Source organism: Fukomys damarensis, unplaced genomic scaffold (genome assembly GCF_012274545.1).
Source record: "Fukomys damarensis isolate Sample0158 unplaced genomic scaffold, DMR_v1.0_HiC HiC_scaffold_3, whole genome shotgun sequence".
Taxonomy (NCBI): domain Eukaryota; kingdom Metazoa; phylum Chordata; class Mammalia; order Rodentia; family Bathyergidae; genus Fukomys; species Fukomys damarensis.
Window position 1 is genome coordinate 47160253 of NW_022900915.1, and position 19784 is coordinate 47180036.

Consider the following 19784-nt stretch of genomic DNA (forward strand, 5'->3'; position numbering starts at 1 on the left):
ATTTTTTTTTTTTTTTTTTATTTTTGGACCTAGGCTCTAACTCGGGACCTCACACTTGCGAGGCAAGCGGAGCAACACTGAGCTACATCCCCAGCCCTACTCGAAGTAACATTTAGAGTTTAGCACCTTTTCAACTTCACATAAATAGTGAAGCAAAAAAATAATGAAACCCATGTATAATAAGTCAATCCACGAGACGCTCATGAGGGAGTTTCACAAAGAAAAGGGGCTTCCATGTGGTACCGATTTCTATCCTGTTTGTAGATGTGAATGCTAATTCTAGGCATATGAATTGGCAGGCAATGTGCAAAGCTCAGGACTTGAATTTTGGGTGTTCGGACTTAATGGTAGTTTTATTTGATTTTGCCTGTTTTTGTCATAAAACTTCGAAAGTTAAATAACACACATCAGGAGAACTGGGACCACAGCAGCAATAACCTTCTAATAATCTAGGTCACTGAAATACTTTAAAATTTTTATTCCCTTTCATTTTTGCATTAGAATACCAAATAAATTCCTTAAAATATGAAGGAATTCTCAAAGCGCATTTAGAAATCCCAAGTATAGGAAGACAGAAGAAGTTCGTCTTAAATAAAATCATTCGTATCCTGACATTCCTCAGAAAAATGTAAAGCAGGGTAATTGCGTTTCCACTTTGCTTTATTTTGTTGACTTTCAGTTACCTGATAAGAAGAGGATGGAAATTCTTTACCTGGAGGATAAAAAATAAAAGGAAGAGAACGTGAGACTTTCCGGCTGTGGGTTGGGTAGGGCATGGGGGACAGTGACCGACAGAACCACGGGGAGCTGCTGCCCTGCCTCACAGAGCCCGGGGTGAGAAAAGACGGGCACCGCGCAGGCTCTGGCATCGGTGATAAAACCCCGTCCACGCAGACTGAGACAGGGAGTGAGCCACCTGTCAAGTGTTATCAGAGCGGTGGAATTCTATAAAACTGCTCCAGGGAAATTACGTGATTCTGAAAGATGGACAATCATTATAGAACAGGAACAAAACTAACAAGATCATGTCCCTAACACAAACACGCAGGTACAGGGTGGCTCCAGCTGTGAGCCCTGCAGCCATTTGCGTGAGAAACAATCTGAGGTCCACTGCTAACACTTTGTCAAACAGACAGACTAGAGTTGGGGGAGTCCCGGGGTACTGAACGTGACCACCACCCCTGCTTAAAAGACGGAAGTGCCTGACCCTGAAACCTAAACCTGGCATGTGTGACGCTGATCTTTAGCAATTCGTAGACTATATGACTCAAGTTAATTAGATTCTGCAAAACTAAGCCAGGAACCCCCCATACCAGGGATCGACCTCAGGACCTTGAGCTTGCTAGGCAGGTGTGGTGCCACTGAGCTAAATCCCCAGGCAAAGAATTTTTAATAGTTAACTATTCCTCAAAAATGAAAAATCATGTTCAATAGGCTGATTTCCAAAAATAGAATGCTACATATGTCTATATAATTACATATCTTTATAAGTGTAGCCATAAGGAATGTTTTTATCACATAAGTGCACTTCAATTTCTGCACTTATCACAAAATAAGGAAGTAATGTCACCAGAATACAGTGAAAGTATAGCATTGGCAAAAAGGATTCAGAAAGCCAGGTGTCAGTGTGAAGGGCAGGAAAAAATTACAGACTATAGGGAAAGGGTGTTCTGCTTTGGGCTGATGTAGTTAAGATTTAGAACAATCATGTTAAGTTTGGGAACATGCCATGACCACACTAAGCCAGCTGAGAGCACACCTTGAGTAGAAGTCTTGTCTGGAAAGAGGAAGACACTGTACCCAGAATGGGCGTCCTGGAATCAAGCGGAATAGCACAGGGGATGTCAGTTCCCTAACCCCATTTCTGACATGTCCCCCCTCAGCCCAGCCCCCTTCTGGCCCTGGAGGCTGAGCTTCCCACCTGAACCCTCAGGAAGTCACATGTCAAAGAGAAGCCAGGAAAGGTGCCTAACCAGAAGCCATGGGTCTGCAGAGACCAGCAGGAGAAGCAAAGTTGGCTCCAGAAATTCTGGAGCAGACAGCGAATCTCCACCCTGTTCAGTAATTACCATCTGAGAGACCAAGGGACAGCAGTGCAAACTATGCAGCTGGACTCACTACTGAGGGGTCCAGAGGGCCCTGGGCACCAGGGAGACACATCCATGTCCCAGGACGACATCTCCCTGACCCTGCGTCCCTGGAATCAGGGCTGCAGGTCGCAGTTAATGGGGCTAAGAGCACTGGAAGTGTGCCAGAACACTCAGGAGTGGCCTGCAGGAGACATCCCAGCTGTCACTGTTGTCACTGGATTCTCTGTCACTACAGCACAAGACCAGTGGCTTAAATGTAAATGTATCTGTCTACAACTCTGGAGATAAGAGCTGCGAAGCAGTGTTCAAGGGCGGCCTGCGTCCTGCCCTGGGGAAATGGCAACCCTGGTAGAAGCAAGTCCAAAGCTGAAATCCGCTCCTGAAGATGCAGAGCTGCTCTCCTGACTCTTCCTCCTCCGTGCAGGAGGCTCTGGTCGAGGCTCTCATGGGAGGCTGCTGCTCCCATGCAGACTGACAACCTCAGAGCCCCGCCCCTGCCCCAGACCTCTGTGCGCTGCGGAGCCTCACAGTGTGGCTGGGGCTGCCCTGAACACCTGCATGTCCATGGAAGTCCATGAAACCCTTCTGCTTCCTCCTTGTACTAACGAGGTTCCTGGACCCAGCCCAAGACTGAGTGAGAACTAAAGGGTCTGTACAGATCTCCCCCAGTCCCCTGGGCTTGGCGCCCCAGCACCCAGAGCTTCCACCAGCCCCAGATCCACCTGCAACACCAGCAGCCTGGGACTCCCCGGGAGCATCGCTCTGATATTTCCCCTTCTTTGTCCCCTGTCACCTCTTAAGGACCGTGGTCACCTCTGTTGCTCACCTGGCAAATCTGGCCAATCTCCCCTCCAGAAGACCCTCAACTACCTCCATCGAGTCTGTAAAGTCCCTGGGGTCAGTGAATGCGCCAAATCCACAGACACCAGGTACGAACCTGACCCAGATATCTGTCGGTGCCTTTTTTCTGCCTACTGCACTTGAATTTCTTACATGCAAAAGTAGAAATCATCTCAACATGCAGGAGCATAGAGCATTAATGGGAACACGCTAGAACAACCTGCTAAAATGGCGAAGAAAACCTTCGCCAAGTCCTTGAATTAGTTTTCCAAAATGCAAATTGAGCTTTGTAAGATCAGCTGAAAAACCTATTATGATTTGTAAGGCATTAGCACTGTGACCGCTCTTCTGCAACTCAACACATTATGACTAAGCCACAAGCTGGTGCTGGGAATGGTTTAAGGGAATAAATCCCACGGACGAGAGGGCTGCACTTGGTCACTGCCCCATTGGTGCAGAGGTCGAGAAGATGCCATTAACATTTAACACAGTACCCGAGTGACCCACGACACTCCCAGCAAAGGCCCCCTGACATTTACCTGTGGCACCCGGAGGAAGAGGTCACCTAGGTCATGGCTCCAAAGACCCCCAAGGACAGAGGAAGCTTCCATCCAGGAAGCTCCCAGAGCACAGAACAGAGAGCAGGGAGCAGGCACGGCTAATGTGTGGGTCAGGACTGAGCCAGGACAAGCAGACCGCCCAGAAAACGTCTGCTCCGGTCTCAGCCTGCTCTCAGGCCACTTCCTGTCTGTCTCGTTCTGGGCTACAGAGGTCCCCACAGACACTGTGGACTTCACAGGACACAGAGATGCCCAGAGCAGCTGAGGACGGAACAGCACTGGTTCTGCTGCAGGAGGCTGGCGAGGCCCGAAGGAAATGGGAACTCACTAAAGAAAAGCAGCAAGCGTCCTGCACAACTCAGGAAATTATTTAGTCGACACTCAAGGAGATGGTTTTGGTTGCACCCTCGTCTTTCCTTTGTTAGCCGGATAAGGGGTGCTCGGGTTACGACGCTCAGAGTCCACTAGGTGGCCACCGGCGCTGCGTCGGTTGTTGCATCCGAGGTCCCTTCAGTGACTGAAGCGATTCTGTTACACGTGGGGTCTCCAGCCCCGCATGGCTAGGGCACCTCAGGGCTCCATCACCGTCATCCCATTGACGAGTGACCAACGAAGCAGTAACGGGAAACACGTGTGCACCCAGGCTCATGGAAAGAGTGTGAGAAAGGAGAAGGCGTCCTGGAAAACCCTGCATAGTTCAATACAGAAAAAAGGCCGGACCTGCCATCACACACCTGTAACCCAAGCTACAGGAAGGCTGAGGCAGGAGGATCACCAGTTTGAGGATGAGTTGAGCAATTTATCAAAATCCTCAAAATAGCAACTAAAAACTCTGGGGTTTGATCCCCAGTACCATACGTTAAAAAAAGAAGATATGATGAACCCTTTGAGCCTAGAGATTTCATACTTTAATTGGAGGAGAAATGTATCAATGAATGTAAAGTTGAGAAAATGAAAGGGAGATTAGGAATAGTCCACAGCTACAAAAGTGTTTCCCGTGTACATAAAAAATGTTCTTCACGACAAATGCCATCCCGCTGGACGGCCCCCGCCCCCGACCTTCTACTGAAGATCGGAAGAAGGTTCGATCTCACCGAACCTTCCAAGCCTTAGGACGGGTCACCAACGAGCACCTGGCCTTGGATTGGACCCCGGGAGAGCAATGCTGGGGAGCAGGGCCGGCAGCCAGAAACCAGAAACTGCAGGGCAAGGGCACTGCCGACCACGGCAGGGAGAGACGTCCAGGAGGAAATGGTGAGAAGAGCTGACAAAGTCAGAGACAGAGCAGCGACGAGAGGCACTGGGGAGCACTTGACACTGTGGATGTGGTCCGCGGCAAGAAGTGCAGGGTGACCACATCGGCGCCCGCGCAGCTCAGATCACAGCGTCGCCTGCCGGTGCCCTGCGGGGCGCTACGCTTGTTTCCAAGTGGGTCATTCCGCGCTGCTCGGTGACCTAAGCCTGTTCCGCAGCCTATGGAATTGGCTCGTGTGTGATCTGCGTTTGCTGACTCTACTTCCGAGTACTAGGGAGAAGGTAAGACCCCGCTCAGGGAACGAGCGTCGTCACCTTTCTTGCCCGTTTGGAGTAACTGTGGTATGACTGCCCTGGTGCCGTGGCGGAAGGGGAACGCTTGCGCAAAAGGGCAGAAACCTTCAGCTAAAAACCATCAGCTGATGCTCAGAGTGGCCCTTCATACAGCAGCACAGCCAGCAGGCGTGCGGTTCATTTGTTCCCCATAAATGTATTAATGCTGCGCAGACTAAATCGTACAAAGTATTACTGTAATACAAAAGTCACCTGATCGGCTGTACGGGACAATGACAACCACTCCCTTACAGCCCTGTCAGGACAGCGACCGGCAATGTGGACTTCAAACTCACTCTGCCGCGTGTGGAGAATCTTGGGAAGTGAGGACTTACTTTTCTTATCTGGACCTTGAAGTTCTTCAGATGTGGACATTTCCGGCCTACAAAAAAAGAGACAGACTGTAGCGTGAGATGCCTCGGTTCACTGAATCTGAAAATGGGTTTCGGGGAAGCCTTGGATGGCTCTCCTCCAAGGGCGGAGGAGCAAGGCCATTTCCCCACTCCTGTTCCTGGGCAGGGCAGGAAAACCCAGGAAAGCAGGCGGAGGAGTGCGAAGGCCAGGAACTGCTGCCGCGGGCCCTGACCTGCTCACTCCGAGGGCACCTGGGACAGTCACCTCTAGGCAGCGGCAGCATTTCCGGAATTCCCAGAAGTCTCCCTGGGATTTCCTGGCCTGCATTTTGGACTACATTGTGCACCCTTGACATTCAGTAAGAATGAAGTCTTCCTCCCAGGACCTCAGGGCACCTGTGCAGGGAGATGGGGCTTGGCAGGGGTCTTAGGAGCAGTGAGGGACACAGACCCAAAGAGGAGCCGGAATGGGGAGGAGAGGAGGCCCAGTGGGAGCTCTGCCCTGCTCGTCACGACCCGGGCCCCGCACTGGAGCAGGGGTCCCTGTTGCTGAATCTAACACCAGGGAAACTCAGGGGTGCAGTGTGGGCGCTGGGCCTGACTGCGCACGGCTCCTCACCCTGCGAGTCACTGGCCTTGGGGAGCCAGGCCAAGCAGACAGCCCTCGGGCCAAGGTGGGCCAGGGCAGCCAGAGGACCAACCTGGCTGTGCAGCAGCGCAGCACTGGAGCCCCAAAGCCAGACAGAGCAGCACGAAAGACAATGGGAAACTTATCAGAAGAAGTTCAGAGGCTGAACTTCTCTCAGGCAGAAGCAAAACACCAGGACGGGAAGTACCAGAAACGTGACTAATGGAGTTTCTTTAATAAGGACATTTCAAAATTGTGATCCTGATAGTTCTGTGAAATAAGTCAGACATGCAAGCTTGAATGTACTGTTTCTCTTACATTAAAGCACAACGAACAAATAATTAAGGGCAAAATAAAGGGCAGATAATAGGAAGCAGGGAGAGGGACCTGGGTGTGTGTGAAAACAGCCGAGACATGGCTGTGGATGGGGACTCACAGAAAACGTAAAGAATTATGCTCCTAGGGCCAGAGAGCAGTGTGGGGCCTAACCACCACCCACCGCGGCGGCAACACCTTTCCTTCTCTGCCTCCGCCAGGATCTCCAGCCCATCTGTGGTCTCCACCCTCCCACCTGCCCTGCCCTGTGCCCTCTGCCAGCCAGGGTCACAGCCCACTCCCTGGCCACCAGGGCAGCGTCCTCTCAGCCCAGACCTGGGCAAGAACAGGGAACACACAAAGCCTGTCACGGAGGGGAAGCCACTGCCCAAAGTGGTCCCATCCCCGCACAGAAAGCACTGCACAGAAAAGAGCCTGCATTCAAAACACAAGAGGAACAAGAAAAAGTGAGCAGAGTGAAAACAAGATTTCGGGGAAGATAAAACAATCATCCCATGGCATCTGGCAAAAGGGAAAGCAGAACTGAGACCCGTTATCGAGGCCGGATATGGAAACTGCCCCTTGTCCCCATCTGGGTGCCACTACTCTGTGACGAGGGGCATTTTCTGCTCTCGTGACGGGCACCCGTGAGGGTGAGCCTCATGGCATGCAAAGCCCCAGACCTGCACTTACTGAGCTAAAAGAGTGCTGCTGCCCTGTGAAGTTATAAACTGAAAGAACAATACTCTGGCCAAAATTAAATAACCGGACATCAACTAGGAGATACAGAAAATGCGTCTGCACTCAGAAGGCACCTTCCAGTGAGCCTGACCAACCACTCTCCCTGGGTCAGGGCCCCGAGTGGCTTACACCTCCCTGGGTACAGGTTTCCACTCACTCTGCACTGTCTGTTCCTCCTGAAGATTTTCTGGTATCTGAAAATGTGAACACTTCCATTCTTTAGCAAGAAATCTGAGAATAACAGCTACTGCAGACCTCACTTGTTTCTGGTTATTTGCTTATTTATTTGTGGTCTGGGGGTGGAACTGAGGCCCACACCCTTCAGGCAGGGGTTGGCATGGAACTGTGCCTCCAGGCTCAATTCCTAGTCTATGGCTAAGTAAGCATCTAATTTAAATGCTAAATTAAAAGCCCAATTTAAATGACAGAAATCAGAACCCACTCTGAGTTGCAGAGGATCCTCAATCTTTGCTGCTCCCTTCCCAGCGGCACCACCTAGGTCTGCACAGCCCAGGACAGCACAGCACTTTCCCACACGTCCATGCAGCCAGGACCTCTACCTGAGGAGAACAGAGGCGAGGTGGCTACGGGAAACCTCGCGTGCAGACAAGGTCTCCTGGGTTTCAGTCTGAGGCAACACCGCCCCCCTCAGCCCTGCACCCCGCCAGGCCCTGGAGAAGAGCACTTTGTGGTGTCAGAGACAGAAACCCAGACCTGCTGGGCTTACAACACTCTGAGAGGCTGAGGCAGGAGGAGTGCAAAATCTAGCCCAGTCTGGGAAAACTAGTGATTTAGCCAGACCCTGCCTCAAAACATAAAGTACATAAAGAAAAAGGACTGGGCTAGAGCTCAGTGTGCCCTTCTGGGTTCAGTCACCAACACCACAGAAGAAAAAGAGGAGAGGAGGGAAAGGCAGGGAGGGAGGGGACTGGAGCCTGAGGTGGAAGGGTTACAAGGAGGCCGACTGCAGACAGGAAGCCGCGGTGAGCGAACCCCGCGTGGTGCTTCTGCCCATCCCCACAGGAGCGTGATTCAAAGTTCAGATATCTGTTATCTTTGTGCTTTCTTCTCTGTTTTCCACTGAGAGTTCTGGAAGCTTGGGCATCAGATAGATCCTAGCAACAGACACAGTTTGCTCTCTGGAGCTCACGTCCCTGAGCTGCAGGTTGACTTACAGAGCTGCAGCTGAGATCAAGGCCCCTGCAAATGTGAGGAGGGTGCAGCAGGAGAAAGCCCTGGCGTGGAAGTAAAGGCCCTGTGAGGCCTGGCAGGCCAGTCTGTTCCAGCACAGCAGCACAGGCAGCCTCTCTAGGATGAGAAACATTCTCCAGGCACAGGAAGGGGCTGAGGGAAAGAGCAGCATGTCCCAGTGTCCTGGGGCCCTGACTGTGGGGGCTGAAGAGCCTGAGATGAGAACAGGAAGCCTGAGGGTGACTGGTGAGGGTGTGGGGGTGAAGCAGAGGGGTCAGGTGTGAAGAACCAATCCTCCCAGGATTGTGGGTGCCGGGGAAGAGCTTGGGTTTTATTCTGGATGCAGTGGAAACCAACAGAAAGGTCTTAAGCAAGGAAAAGGCATGGCTGCTCGATTTAGCTTTCCAAGGACAGTTCCTGGAGGAACAGACTGAAGGGGTGGCCACTGGTCCTCTTCTCTGGACTTGCAGCGCTACCCTCGCTCGATAACAAGAGCCTACGGCAGGCCATGGTGTAACCCTCCTTGCTGGGCTCCGTCCACCTGCTCCAGTCACGGAGGCGACCACCGCTCGTCCAGCACTACTGTGGGGCTGAGCTGCTGCTGGCCAGAGTCTGGACGTCGATCCGAGAGGAAAAGTTTCTCTTACCGTGTCCTTTTCACATTTGGATTCTCTTTTCTGCTCTTCTCTGGACTCATTCCCATGCAACTGAAGGGGAAGAAAGAAGTATTACTACCACTCGGCAAATTGTCCCCCCCTGCTTACGTTTCCCAACCATTAACATCTTCTTGACCATATGTGATTGGATCTTTCATTTAGTCTCTTATTTATTTGTCTAGTTCTTTGCATATTGTAGATATTAGTCCAAGACCATAATCGTGTGGAACGAGTCAGGTAACGAGCTTAAGCACCACATGGTTTCTCTTAGTTGAGAAAACCAAGGTATAAAGAAAGAGCAAAATAAAAGGCAGATAAAGGGAAGCAGGGAGCCTGATGGTCCTCAAAGGGGAAGGGGTGAGGGCAGGAGGTGGGAGGGAAGAAGAGGGTGGACACGTGTCGTGCAGTGTGCCCTGTAGCGTGCAGACCGAGGACACAGCAGGTCTTCCCGTGCGGCCACCACCGAGGAGCCCTCCAGACACAGAACCCACGCCAGAGAGTGGCGGGATGTCAGGGGCCCAGGAAGCGGAGCCCTGGCCTCGGCCTCTCTCAGCCTCATACCGATGAGCACAGAGGCACAGACAGGGAAGCTTCCCGAATTTCGGGGCAGGCACAGGTCCCAGCAAGGCGGAGTCCCACGGGGAAGGAGCAGCAGCCTTGGGGCACACAGATTCCCACGGAGCAGGAGTCGGCTGGGCCCCGGGGAGGCCTGGCTTGTGAGTCTCGTTCCCATGAGGCCCTCAGTTATCATCTTCCTGTAACCGGCGAAGGGCAAGTGACGCACGGCACGGAGAGCAGATCTGAGATCGCCTGATGTCAGACAAAGCTCTCTCCAGCAGGGTCCGGACTGCGTTTCTCTGAACCGTCCTCAGTCTCGCTGTGAATAACTCACAAACATCCCCCGGCAGGAATCATTCACACAGAGGAAGGCGCTCCTGCTGCACTGCCTCTATCGCTGGCCCACGCTGTGCTCAGTGTCGGCCTGAGCGGAGTTTCCAACTCTGAGCATCTCCCAGGGAGGACCTTTCCTCGGCGTTGATCTGTACTCCACTCCGAATTTTTTGTCCCCTCCTCCAATTTTTCAAAACATTAAAACTTTTTTGAAAGCCATAGATAGGATTCAACCTGCCTTTATAGAAGCAAAAGCCCTGAAGAAACTAGGTATTAAAGATCATTCCCAAAACAGTAAAGGCCAACAGTAAACCTGAATGGGGAAAATCTGAAAGCACTTCCGCTAAGAGCAGGAACAAGCCAAGCAGAGTACAGGCAGCCAAGACATACATGAAAAGCGCAGCCCACCTTCATCAGGCAGGTCAGTGCAAATCAGAAGGGCGCTGAGATTCCTTCCCTCCCGTCAGGAAGCCCATTGTGAAGAATACCAAAGACAATAAACGCCGAGGACGGCGTGCAGGCAAAGACCAGGGAAGGCAAATCAGCACAGCCACTGTGGGAACCTGGATGGAGGTCCCAGAGGATGGAAAACTAGAGCTGCCGAAGACCCAGCCATACCACTGCTCACACCAGGAGTTAGAGCAGCATTCAGCAGGCTTCGCTGCACCACAATTCACAGAGGCTGAGCGCTGGAACCAGCTGTGTGTCACTCAGTGGAAAGAGGACACGTGGAGTGCTAGTGTGCCCTGAAAAAGCACGGGCAATTGGGGCGTTCACAGCAACACGGATGGATCTGAAGATCATCACGTTGAGCCACAGAAGCCAGCTTCAGAAAGACAAATACTGCATGTTATCTCTAACGCACGGGATCTCCGAGCGGCCATAAGAAGGGAGACCAGCATTAGACAAGACGAAGGGGATGAGGCGGAGTGGAGGGAGGTGCAAGGGAGACAACAGGGGACGGACATGATCAAGTCCAGCGCACGCTTCGAAAGCCCCCGACCTCTACACTGAGGGGACAGCGCTCGTAAGCAGCTCCCAGTCTCTGACCACCAACAGGCGGCCGGAGACAGTGCTGCCGAGATCTGCATCCTGAGGACACCAAGGCTGCGTCAAAGCCCCGACCCAGACGGTACTGCATCTCCCCGTGCTCTTCCTGCGTGGACTCCCGGGCTCGGCCTAACAAATCACCCCTGCTCTCGAGATGGTTGCACGCCCTCCCAGGACAAACTAAGGGCCTACTCCTGGGGTGGCGGCAAGCTGAGGTCCCCGTGGCCTCTTGGGGTGCTTCCGTGGACCCCACCACTGACAGGACGAGTTTGCACAGACACTTTGGAGTAATATGTAAAATGGTGCCAAAGCTACTTACTGAAGTTAACATAGATTTATTCCAAAATTAAATGAACAGAACAATAACCACAAGCTCAATTCACTCATGAAAATGGGCACAATAATCACCTATAAAATGTAAGCCACTATCTGAAAGCACAGTGAAACAACACACGTCACAGACCAGTGGGGGCCGGGGATTTCACTCAATGGTTCCTCCACCCGCTTCACTGTGCAGTGGGTTTCATCCCAGAATCCGAGGACAGGGCCTTAGCTATAAACCTCTAATACAGCTGGGTGCGATGGTACAGTCCACACCTCAAGTTCAAGCCCTGCCTGGGCCACCTGATGATTTAGGTGTCACAAAAAGTAAAGAGGAAAAAGTGCTGGGCATGCAGTTAGGTACACAGGCCCTAGGTTCAATCCTCAGTACTGCAGAAGCAGAGGAAGCAAAGAAGGAAAGAAAGAGGTGGGGGGAAGGGAGGGGGAGAGAGAGAGAAGGAAAGAATGAAAGAGAGAGAAAACACAAGCGTGTTCGAGGCCTGTGTGGAGCCCACGTCCACTTCAAGGTTGGTGGGCTGTGAGCTGCAGCAGGCGGTGGACAAGAGTACACAGGTAGGTGCTGCAACGCCCCTGTACCGTGCACAGCTGTCATCCAGCTACTCAGGGGGCTGAGGCGGGAAGATCCTGAAACTAGGCAAGGCCCTGTCTCAAAATAAAAATAACATAAGGCTGAGGGTGTAACTCAGGGGAGAGCACTTGCCTGGCATATGTGAGGCTCAGGTTCCATCCCCAGCACCACACACATGCACGCGCGAGCGCACACACACACACACACACACACACACACACACACACATCCATGCTCTCACAATGATCCTGCTCAGAAACACTGAGCGAGCAAAGCAGGATAGGAGTCCTCACCACCGCTGCTGGGGTCCACCCCCCACCCGTGTCTGTTCCCACAATGCTAGGCAGGGCAGTCCCTGGAGCCACATCCCCAGCCCTCTCCATCTTTAATGCTCCCTTGGCCTTATTAGAAGATGGATAAAAGTCATAAAATGGTCCCTAAGGATCAGCTCATCTGGAAAACTCCTAGCTCATTGTTTGCTCCACTTGGTGAGGCAGAGGCATCTGCAGTCCCCACCCCAGGCGGAGGGAAGGAGCCACTCCTCTTCACCCCTCTGCACCCCCAGCCCCTGTGGCCTCAGATCAGGCAGCCCCAGTTGCTCTGGCTGGGACCCAGCCCCAGGGCATCTCCTCCGCTGAGAGGAGGGGCAGGAGGCCACCTGCCCCGTTAGGTCACTGACAGGGCCAGACCTGCTCCTAAGCGCACGTCTCCTGCTGCAAGGAAATGGGTGCACCTTGAGATGATGACGTGAAGTGAAGCAAATCAGACACAGAAGCTTCACTGCTGTGAGGAAACCCAGAGTGTGAACAAAATAAGGAGCAAAATGTAAGAGAGGTAACAGGCAGCACAGAGACGGGTCTTCTGCAAATGAGAAGGGGCCAACAGCCGAAAGGGCAGGGAGTGGAGGTGCACTGTGTCCCTGCACGCTCCCCACAGGAATGTGCTTGTGGTCCTCTCAGTTCCTTTCCCGCAGTGCTGAGACAAAATACCCAGCACCCAGTGAAGGTGAAGGGAAGGGCTGCGTTTGGCTTTCGTTCTACAGGTTCCGGTCCAGAATCGGCGGGCTCCAGGGCTGGCCGGGAAACAGGCCCCACAGAGCAGAAACACGGCGCGCACAAGGCAGCAGAGGCAGCAGAGGCAGCGAGGGGGTTACCGGATGCCCGGCCCCTTGTATCTTGCCCGGACCACTCCGGGCGTGCAGCGCTCACACCCTCGTGGCATCATGAAGCAGGTCCAGCTGTGCACACTCGCCCATGACCACAGGAGGCTTTGCGGGGACAGCCACACCCAGAACACAGGGGTGATGTGTGCAGACACGGACCAGTGTCAAATGAAAGCGGCGCCACCACCGGCTCCCGTGTGCTGGAAGCGCACAGCCGGGGGCAGGAGCAGAAGGGCCTGGCCAAGCGCAGCAGCGGGAGTCGGCAGCCACAGGATGGATCAAACCAGTCTACCTGCCGACCTAATTTGTATAAGTCCATTTTCCCGTGGACTTGTGCCTACTCCCCACGGTGAGCACACTCGTTACCTACTGCAGGCATCCCGATAAGAAATTTTAAAATTTTCAGTACTGTCAGAACACAGTAAGGGTGTAAGCAGGGACGTTTCTGAAACACACAGGGGGACACAAGGGAAGACTCCGGTCCTCGAATCCAGTACTCAAGCCATCTGTCCCGTGCTCCCCGGGCTCCTCCACTCCAGCTGCACACTGTTTAGAGAGGTCTTGGGAACTGGGGGCACGAACTAGGCCCTTCGATAGATCACCTCAGAGCGCTGGGGTAGGGACCCTCTGGGGACTGCCCCAGAGAGCCCTGAAGGTCAAAGCGAGTCCAGGCTGCAGCCCTCACCTGGGCGGGATGCGACTGCCTTTACAGGTGAGTGCTACTGCAGGTGAACTTCAGAGCAAGACGCCTTGAGGCAGCCTGCACACAGACGGTAAATCACAGGGAATTCACCCACCAGGCTGGAGCCAGGGACGGGGAACTTCCGGAGCCTGCGGCACACCTGCCACAGGTTCCACACCTCTGCTCTGGGCCGCGGGTCCCGACCCCAGCGTGTGAACCCCTCTCTGTGAGGCTGGAGACGCAGGGTCCCCAGCGGAGAGCAGAGAAGACCAGGGGAGGGGAGGGCAGAGACCGGAGCCCGCAGACCCACACGGTGCCTGGGCGCTGAGGCTGGAGGCGGCTCTACCTGCTCCTCACTGCCCACGCGGCGCGAGTAACAGCACGGATGGGGAAAGTCTCCACCCGCCCCGATGCCGATGTCCCCCGGACGCCTGGACTCCATCCCGCTCCCTCCCGTACCCCGCCCCATTCCCTCCCGGACCCGGGCCCAGTCCCACTCCCGAAGGAGCGCGGCCCCGCCCCGACTCACCAGAGCGCGCGCAGGAGCGAGTTGCCCATGGTCTCCGACCCACAGGAGCGTGGCTGTGCCCTGCTGCACGGAGCCGGCGCTGTCAGGAGGGAGGCGTGACCGCAAGGACTGGAGGGTCGGACTGAGAGCCAGTGCGCATGCACCAGCCTGCACTGCGTGGGGCAAAGCAGGCTGAGGCAGGCGGTGCTCAGATTCTTCCAGGACTGCGAGGCTGTCCGGTGGGGCGCCCTGCTCCCCGGAGGGCAGATCTTCCCGACACACTGTTCTTTCCACGTGCAGACAGAGCCTCTTCTCAGAAGACAGAACCAACAGTAATTGTTCCCCTGGCTCTGGCCGTGAAATCAAAGCTCACAGCGGTCTCTTCCTGGCGATGAGGGAAAGGCGAGGGGGCGGCGCTGTTCGGGGTCCGCCCTTCGGCTCGGTTTGGAGGAGGAAGCGCGTGGGCCTCCCGCTTCCTGCAGCCCCAGGCCGCAGTCAAGCTGGGCGCCCGATAAGGGGCAGGAAGAGCGCGTTCCCCTTCCCGGGCTTTGGGCTGGGCTGACCCCTCCCCTCCCAGCCTAGCTGTGTTAGTTGTGGGTGGAAGCGGCCGAACCGGCAGTGTCCTGCGCAGCGGACACCGAGGGACCCGCGCGCGGCGGTGTCACACTCAGGGACACGCTGCCTGGCCAGTATGGGTCTAGTCTGCCTGGGAAGCTGAGCGCTCTGCACCTGATCATCGAGGGCGTCCTCTGCCCACGCCCCTCCGCCGGAGCCCTGTCCCACAGCGCGCTTTGCTTGTTAACCTGTGACATGCACAGAAAAGAAAAGTCTAGAAAGTAAAAGTAAGAAAAAGAAAAGTGCTGTAAACACCGGAACCCTACATCACCCAGCCATCCTAGGGGTGTTGTTTTGATGTCTTTTTCTTTGAGGCTTGGTGCTCACCGCACACCCAGGGCACGGTGCGCAACACCCGGGTGAAGTCAGGGTCCGCGCTGCTGTCCCCTCACAGCGAAGGGGCCCCTGCTGCGCTGGGACCTTCCCGGCCCTGACCTCGGGGTCTGTTCTGAGACCTCGGGCCTGTGCCCTTCGGCTTACAAGAGTGCACCAGGGAGGCCACCCTTGCCCACATGTCCTCACACACTGCTAAAGATGTTTTCGAGGCCCACCGTCTTTATCAGTAAGGTGCGAGAGGGGTTCTGAACATACTGCAGCCCCCTGAGTGTGGACACCCACACATTCTTGCCGATGTCCCCAGGGTCCGGCCCACACAGACCCATCCTTGAGCCTCTTTGTGTCTTTTTTGCTTTTTTTCCTGTGGTAAACTTGAGGAGCCATCTGCCGTCTTCACAAATGGTGGGTACAGCATACCTTACTATGTGGGCACCATGCTGCAAAGGGGCAACTCAGGGGACAGGAGGAAGTGTTTGGGAGCTGTACCTCAGACAAAGGGCTCATTTCCAGAGTATGCAAAATGAACACATATAACACCGTAGCTCAATGCATCAATAAATCTCAGTTTTTGAGTTGAGAAAGGACTTGAAAGGATGTTGCTACAGGAAGTGATCAAGTGCCCAGCAGGTGCACAGAAAGAAGCTGGACACACTGGTCACCAGGGAAAGCCACACCACACCAGAGGGAACTCCAGGCAAAGGAGGACCCACATGGCGTCACCCACATGTGGAAGCCAGAAGCCGATCTCATATGGGAGATAGACGGTGGGTGTCCAGCAGTAGGACAGGCGAGGAGCCAGCCAGCAGGCACCGTGCTCAGAGGAGCCAGGAGAAGGAGTCTGGTGTCCCGCTGCACACGGAGTTCACTGAGAGTGGTAGTGTTTTGTGTTTCTGAATAGCCAGAAGAGAGGGTTCTAAACATTCTCACCACATAGCAACGGTCCATGCTGTCGGCGAAGAGGGCTGGTCCATGGCACACTGCACTCTACAAACAGTTTAGGCTTGTTTTGTGTCTAGTAAAGATTAATTAAGTTCAATTAGGCATAGACCTTAGCAACACACTAGTAAGATTGGAGGTTGACAGGCTGAGACTGACACACTATCATTACCAACAACTTACAGTGCCTTTCAATTCAACTATAGGTGGAAAGCATGATTTCCATAGTTTAGTAATCCTAAAGTTGGCATTCTTCTCTGATGTGATGATGTAAGTTCCTGTCATTTGAACACTGTCAAACCCTGCTCCTTTCTGTTACTTTATTCTCAGTAGTAGTGTCAGTGACCATCCCTACCAGCTCCCATAACACTGACACCTGGGCTGTCCCCTGGGCTGGTTTGGGTTTGACCTCCAGCACCTCCCAAAGGAAAAGCCCGGGCCCCTGTGCACATGGGCACTTCTGATGAAGCACGGTCCGGAGGAGGCCAGAGGACGGACCTCCTTCTGTCCTGTTCCCATCACTGGCTCTGGCTGTGAGCCTGTGTGGGCCACCCTGGTACTGTGGGCCCCGCCCCACCCTGGATCTCACAGGATGCCCTCAGCAGCAGGTCTGCTCCTCAGAAGCTCATCTGTGCTCTCAGATGCTCTCCACTGCTGCGTTCGTGTACTAACTACCTACTCTCAGCTATTTTGGTGTGAAATTTGGTTCATAGAAGTAAAAGTAGTGGTTTTTATATTGTCTTTTTTAATGTCTACTTGTATTACATGAAAATCAAATCATGTAAGAAGTAAATCACGTTTATTAATCAAGTGGCCAGGACATTGTAAGAAAGGATTGCAGGACATCTTCACTTCCGGTCAGATAAACTGCAGTCATTAATTTGGCTCTTCTTCAAGAGCAGGCAATTTTGACCCAGAAAGGAAGTGCTGCAAGGGCCCTGCCTCTTTAGTACCACCCACTCACATGCAGCAATGTCTCCATGCTCTTTATAAAAAAACCGTGCAAAACTTCCCTTTATTTTTGAAAATGTCATGTTATTTTTGATTGACACGTGATAGTGAAAGTTGACCTCATAGAAGTTGAGATGGAAAGCGGTCACCACCAGCTGGGGAGGATGGAGGAGAGAGGGGGAGACAGGAGCGGGGCTGCCCTGGGACGGTAGGGTGAGCCACAGTAGACACCTCTCCAAGTTGCAGGTGATAGATATTCTGCCCCACTGTTGGGAAAGTGGTTAAGACAGGCCGCTCCTCTGTGTGCCTGGGGTGATGGCCACGAGCCTATGATCTGCATGGATGAACTGGAACGGAAGGTTCCCAAGGGAAAGGCGTGGTACTGGACATGGACGCAGAACTGCACACCGCTCCCTGGAGCACAGGCTAGCTTGCTTTCTTTAAATCTCAGTTGGTCAAGAAGATCTTAGTCTCTTCAGCAAAGCCTTCAACAATGGGCACCTATACACGTAACATATTGGGCCTTCTTCCTCCCCAGATCCCTTCCCATCCCCACAGAGTCTACCTCCCTGTTTCCTGCTACCTCACTTTTATTTGGCTCCTAAAATTATTTGCATTTAATATTTCTCATATTAGAGCAACCATATATTTAACCTCCTGAGTAGGATGTATTTTGCAGCATCATGGTCTCGAGATCCATCCTTTTACCCCCAAACAACTGTAATCTATCCTTCTTTATGACTGAGTAGTACTCCATTATGGATGCATATATATGATTTCCCATGGCTATTTTTTATAATGAAAAATTCATTTCTCAAATTCATTTCAACCTGATAGCCAAAATAATTTTTAAAACCAACTATAACAACAAAGCTCAAAGGCTTACATTTCCAAATTTCAAAATACTCTAAAGCTCATCATATAAAGTCGGATCAACATAAGGGAAATTAGGTGCACTGATAAATATATACTTCTATATTGATTGATTTTTGACAGTATGGGTGGGAAAAAAATGACAACTGCAACTATGTCTTCTGGAGAACAAAGACTGATTCCCTCTCTTAACCCAGATGCAACAGTTAATTCGAATGGCTTAAAGACCTCAATCTATACAAAGCTCAGACATAAAGCATAGTAGCAGATACTCATTACTTGGATTAGTCAATGGAGTCTTAAACATGACAGCAAAAAGAAAGCAGCCAAAGAAGTGAAGTGGATGAGCTGGACCTCCCTGAACCCGAAACTGTGGTATGAGGACTTTAACTGAGGGAGCATAGCTGGGTGGAGCGGAGGGGCTTCCACAAGGAGAGGGAAGGAGGGGGAGACAGGAATAAGACGCGTTATGTACCAGGAAAACTCCCCGTGATGAACGATATTAGTGTGTACTGCAGACAAGTGCAGTAATGAAAAATGGAGACTTTTTGTCCACCAAGAGTAAAAGGACAATATTTATAAAGAGTGAAAGAAAATCTTTATAAATCACCTGTCTGACTGAGGCCTCTAGTGTTCAGAATATAGAAAGAATTCTTCTTACATCTCAAAAACAAAGAGATAAAAAATTAAAAACGGGCAAAGGACTAAAGTAGACATTTTTTTTAAAAAGATCAGCACAGAACCAACAAACAGCAGAAAACACACAGCCATAGTAGTCGTTAGAGAAACGTGAATCCAAACTACTGGAGAATTGGCTTCACACCCACTGCACTGGCCATGAAAGTAAATTAAAACAGAAACTCACAAGTGCTGGGGAGCTGTGGAGAAGGCTGAGCACGCGTGGGCAGTGGAGGGTAAATGGCCATGCTGCAGAGGCGGGCTGGTAACAGGGCACAGGACAGGACAACACAGCCAGCAGCCTTGCCCCGGGGCGTGCGCCAAGTCACTGAAGAGAAGCACTCAAGCCAAAGCAGGCAGGGGAGCATTCAGAGTAGTGGTGTTTACAGATGCAGGAAGGCAGGGGTAGCACCATGCCCACAAAGAGGGGAACAGACAGAAGGAGGCAGAGTTGTTGGTGTGAAAGAAGTTGGCTGTGAGTCAGAGCCCCGGACATGGACCACAGCATGAGTAACAGCGAAGACGGCACGTGAGGAGGAGGAAACCAGACCTCAAAGCCGTGTGCAGTGTGGCTCCGCTTACGTGGGTGGAATGTCCAAAGTGGGGAGATATACAGAAGGAGAAAGCAGAGATGCCTCTCCATGGGCTAAGAACTGGCCAAGGGAGTGGCTGGCCCATGCTTGTGGGCAGGCTTTTCAATTTAGGGTCATGAAAACATTTCCGGAACTAGGTGGTAGTGATGGCTTTTCAAGAATAATGAGCGAGACCAAAGACAAACCCAGTACAAGGAGGGAAAACATAGACCAGAGCAGAAACTAATAAAACTGAAACTAAAAGACAACGTAAAGAATTAATAAATCCAAGAGCCGGTTATTCAATAGAATAAGCAAAATAGACAAACCCTCAGCCAAAAGTACCAAAGTTAGAACAGATCCACATCAACAGTTCAAATAAAAAAGAGGAAATCACAACAGACATGGCTGAAATCCAGAAAATCATAAACAAGTACTATGAAAACTACTTCAACAAATTGGAGAATCTTGACAAAATAGGTGGATTCCTAGACATATGTGTATTAGCGAAATTGAATCAAAAAGATACAAAGATGTGAAACAGTAACAGGAAATAACAGGAGATGAAAATGAGGCCTTAATAAAAGCCCTACCAACCAAGAAAAGCTAGGAGCAGGTGGATTCAGTGCCAGACTCCACAAGTCCTTCGGGGAGGGCAT

General features: G+C 52.2%; 1 protein-coding gene across 2 annotated transcripts in view; it reads right to left on the reverse strand.

The window, feature by feature from the left end:
* Gcsaml (germinal center associated signaling and motility like) overlaps window positions 1–14496 on the reverse strand; it is a 16378-nt gene extending 1882 nt beyond the window's left edge. The window contains exons 1-4 of one of the 2 annotated variants that reach the window (XM_033766319.1): window positions 14186–14496; window positions 8953–9012; window positions 5413–5459; window positions 684–712 (exon numbers count right to left, since the gene is read on the reverse strand). In XM_033766319.1, coding sequence (XP_033622210.1) covers window positions 684–712; window positions 5413–5459; window positions 8953–9012; window positions 14186–14214 — 165 coding nt within the window. In that variant the 5' untranslated portion in view covers window positions 14215–14496. Of the gene's footprint in view, window positions 1–683; window positions 1059–5412; window positions 5460–8952; window positions 9013–14185 lie in introns of those variants that run through there. The other variant, XM_010618895.2, reaches the window with a different exon arrangement.
* Window positions 14497–19784: the final 5288 nt, after the last annotated feature.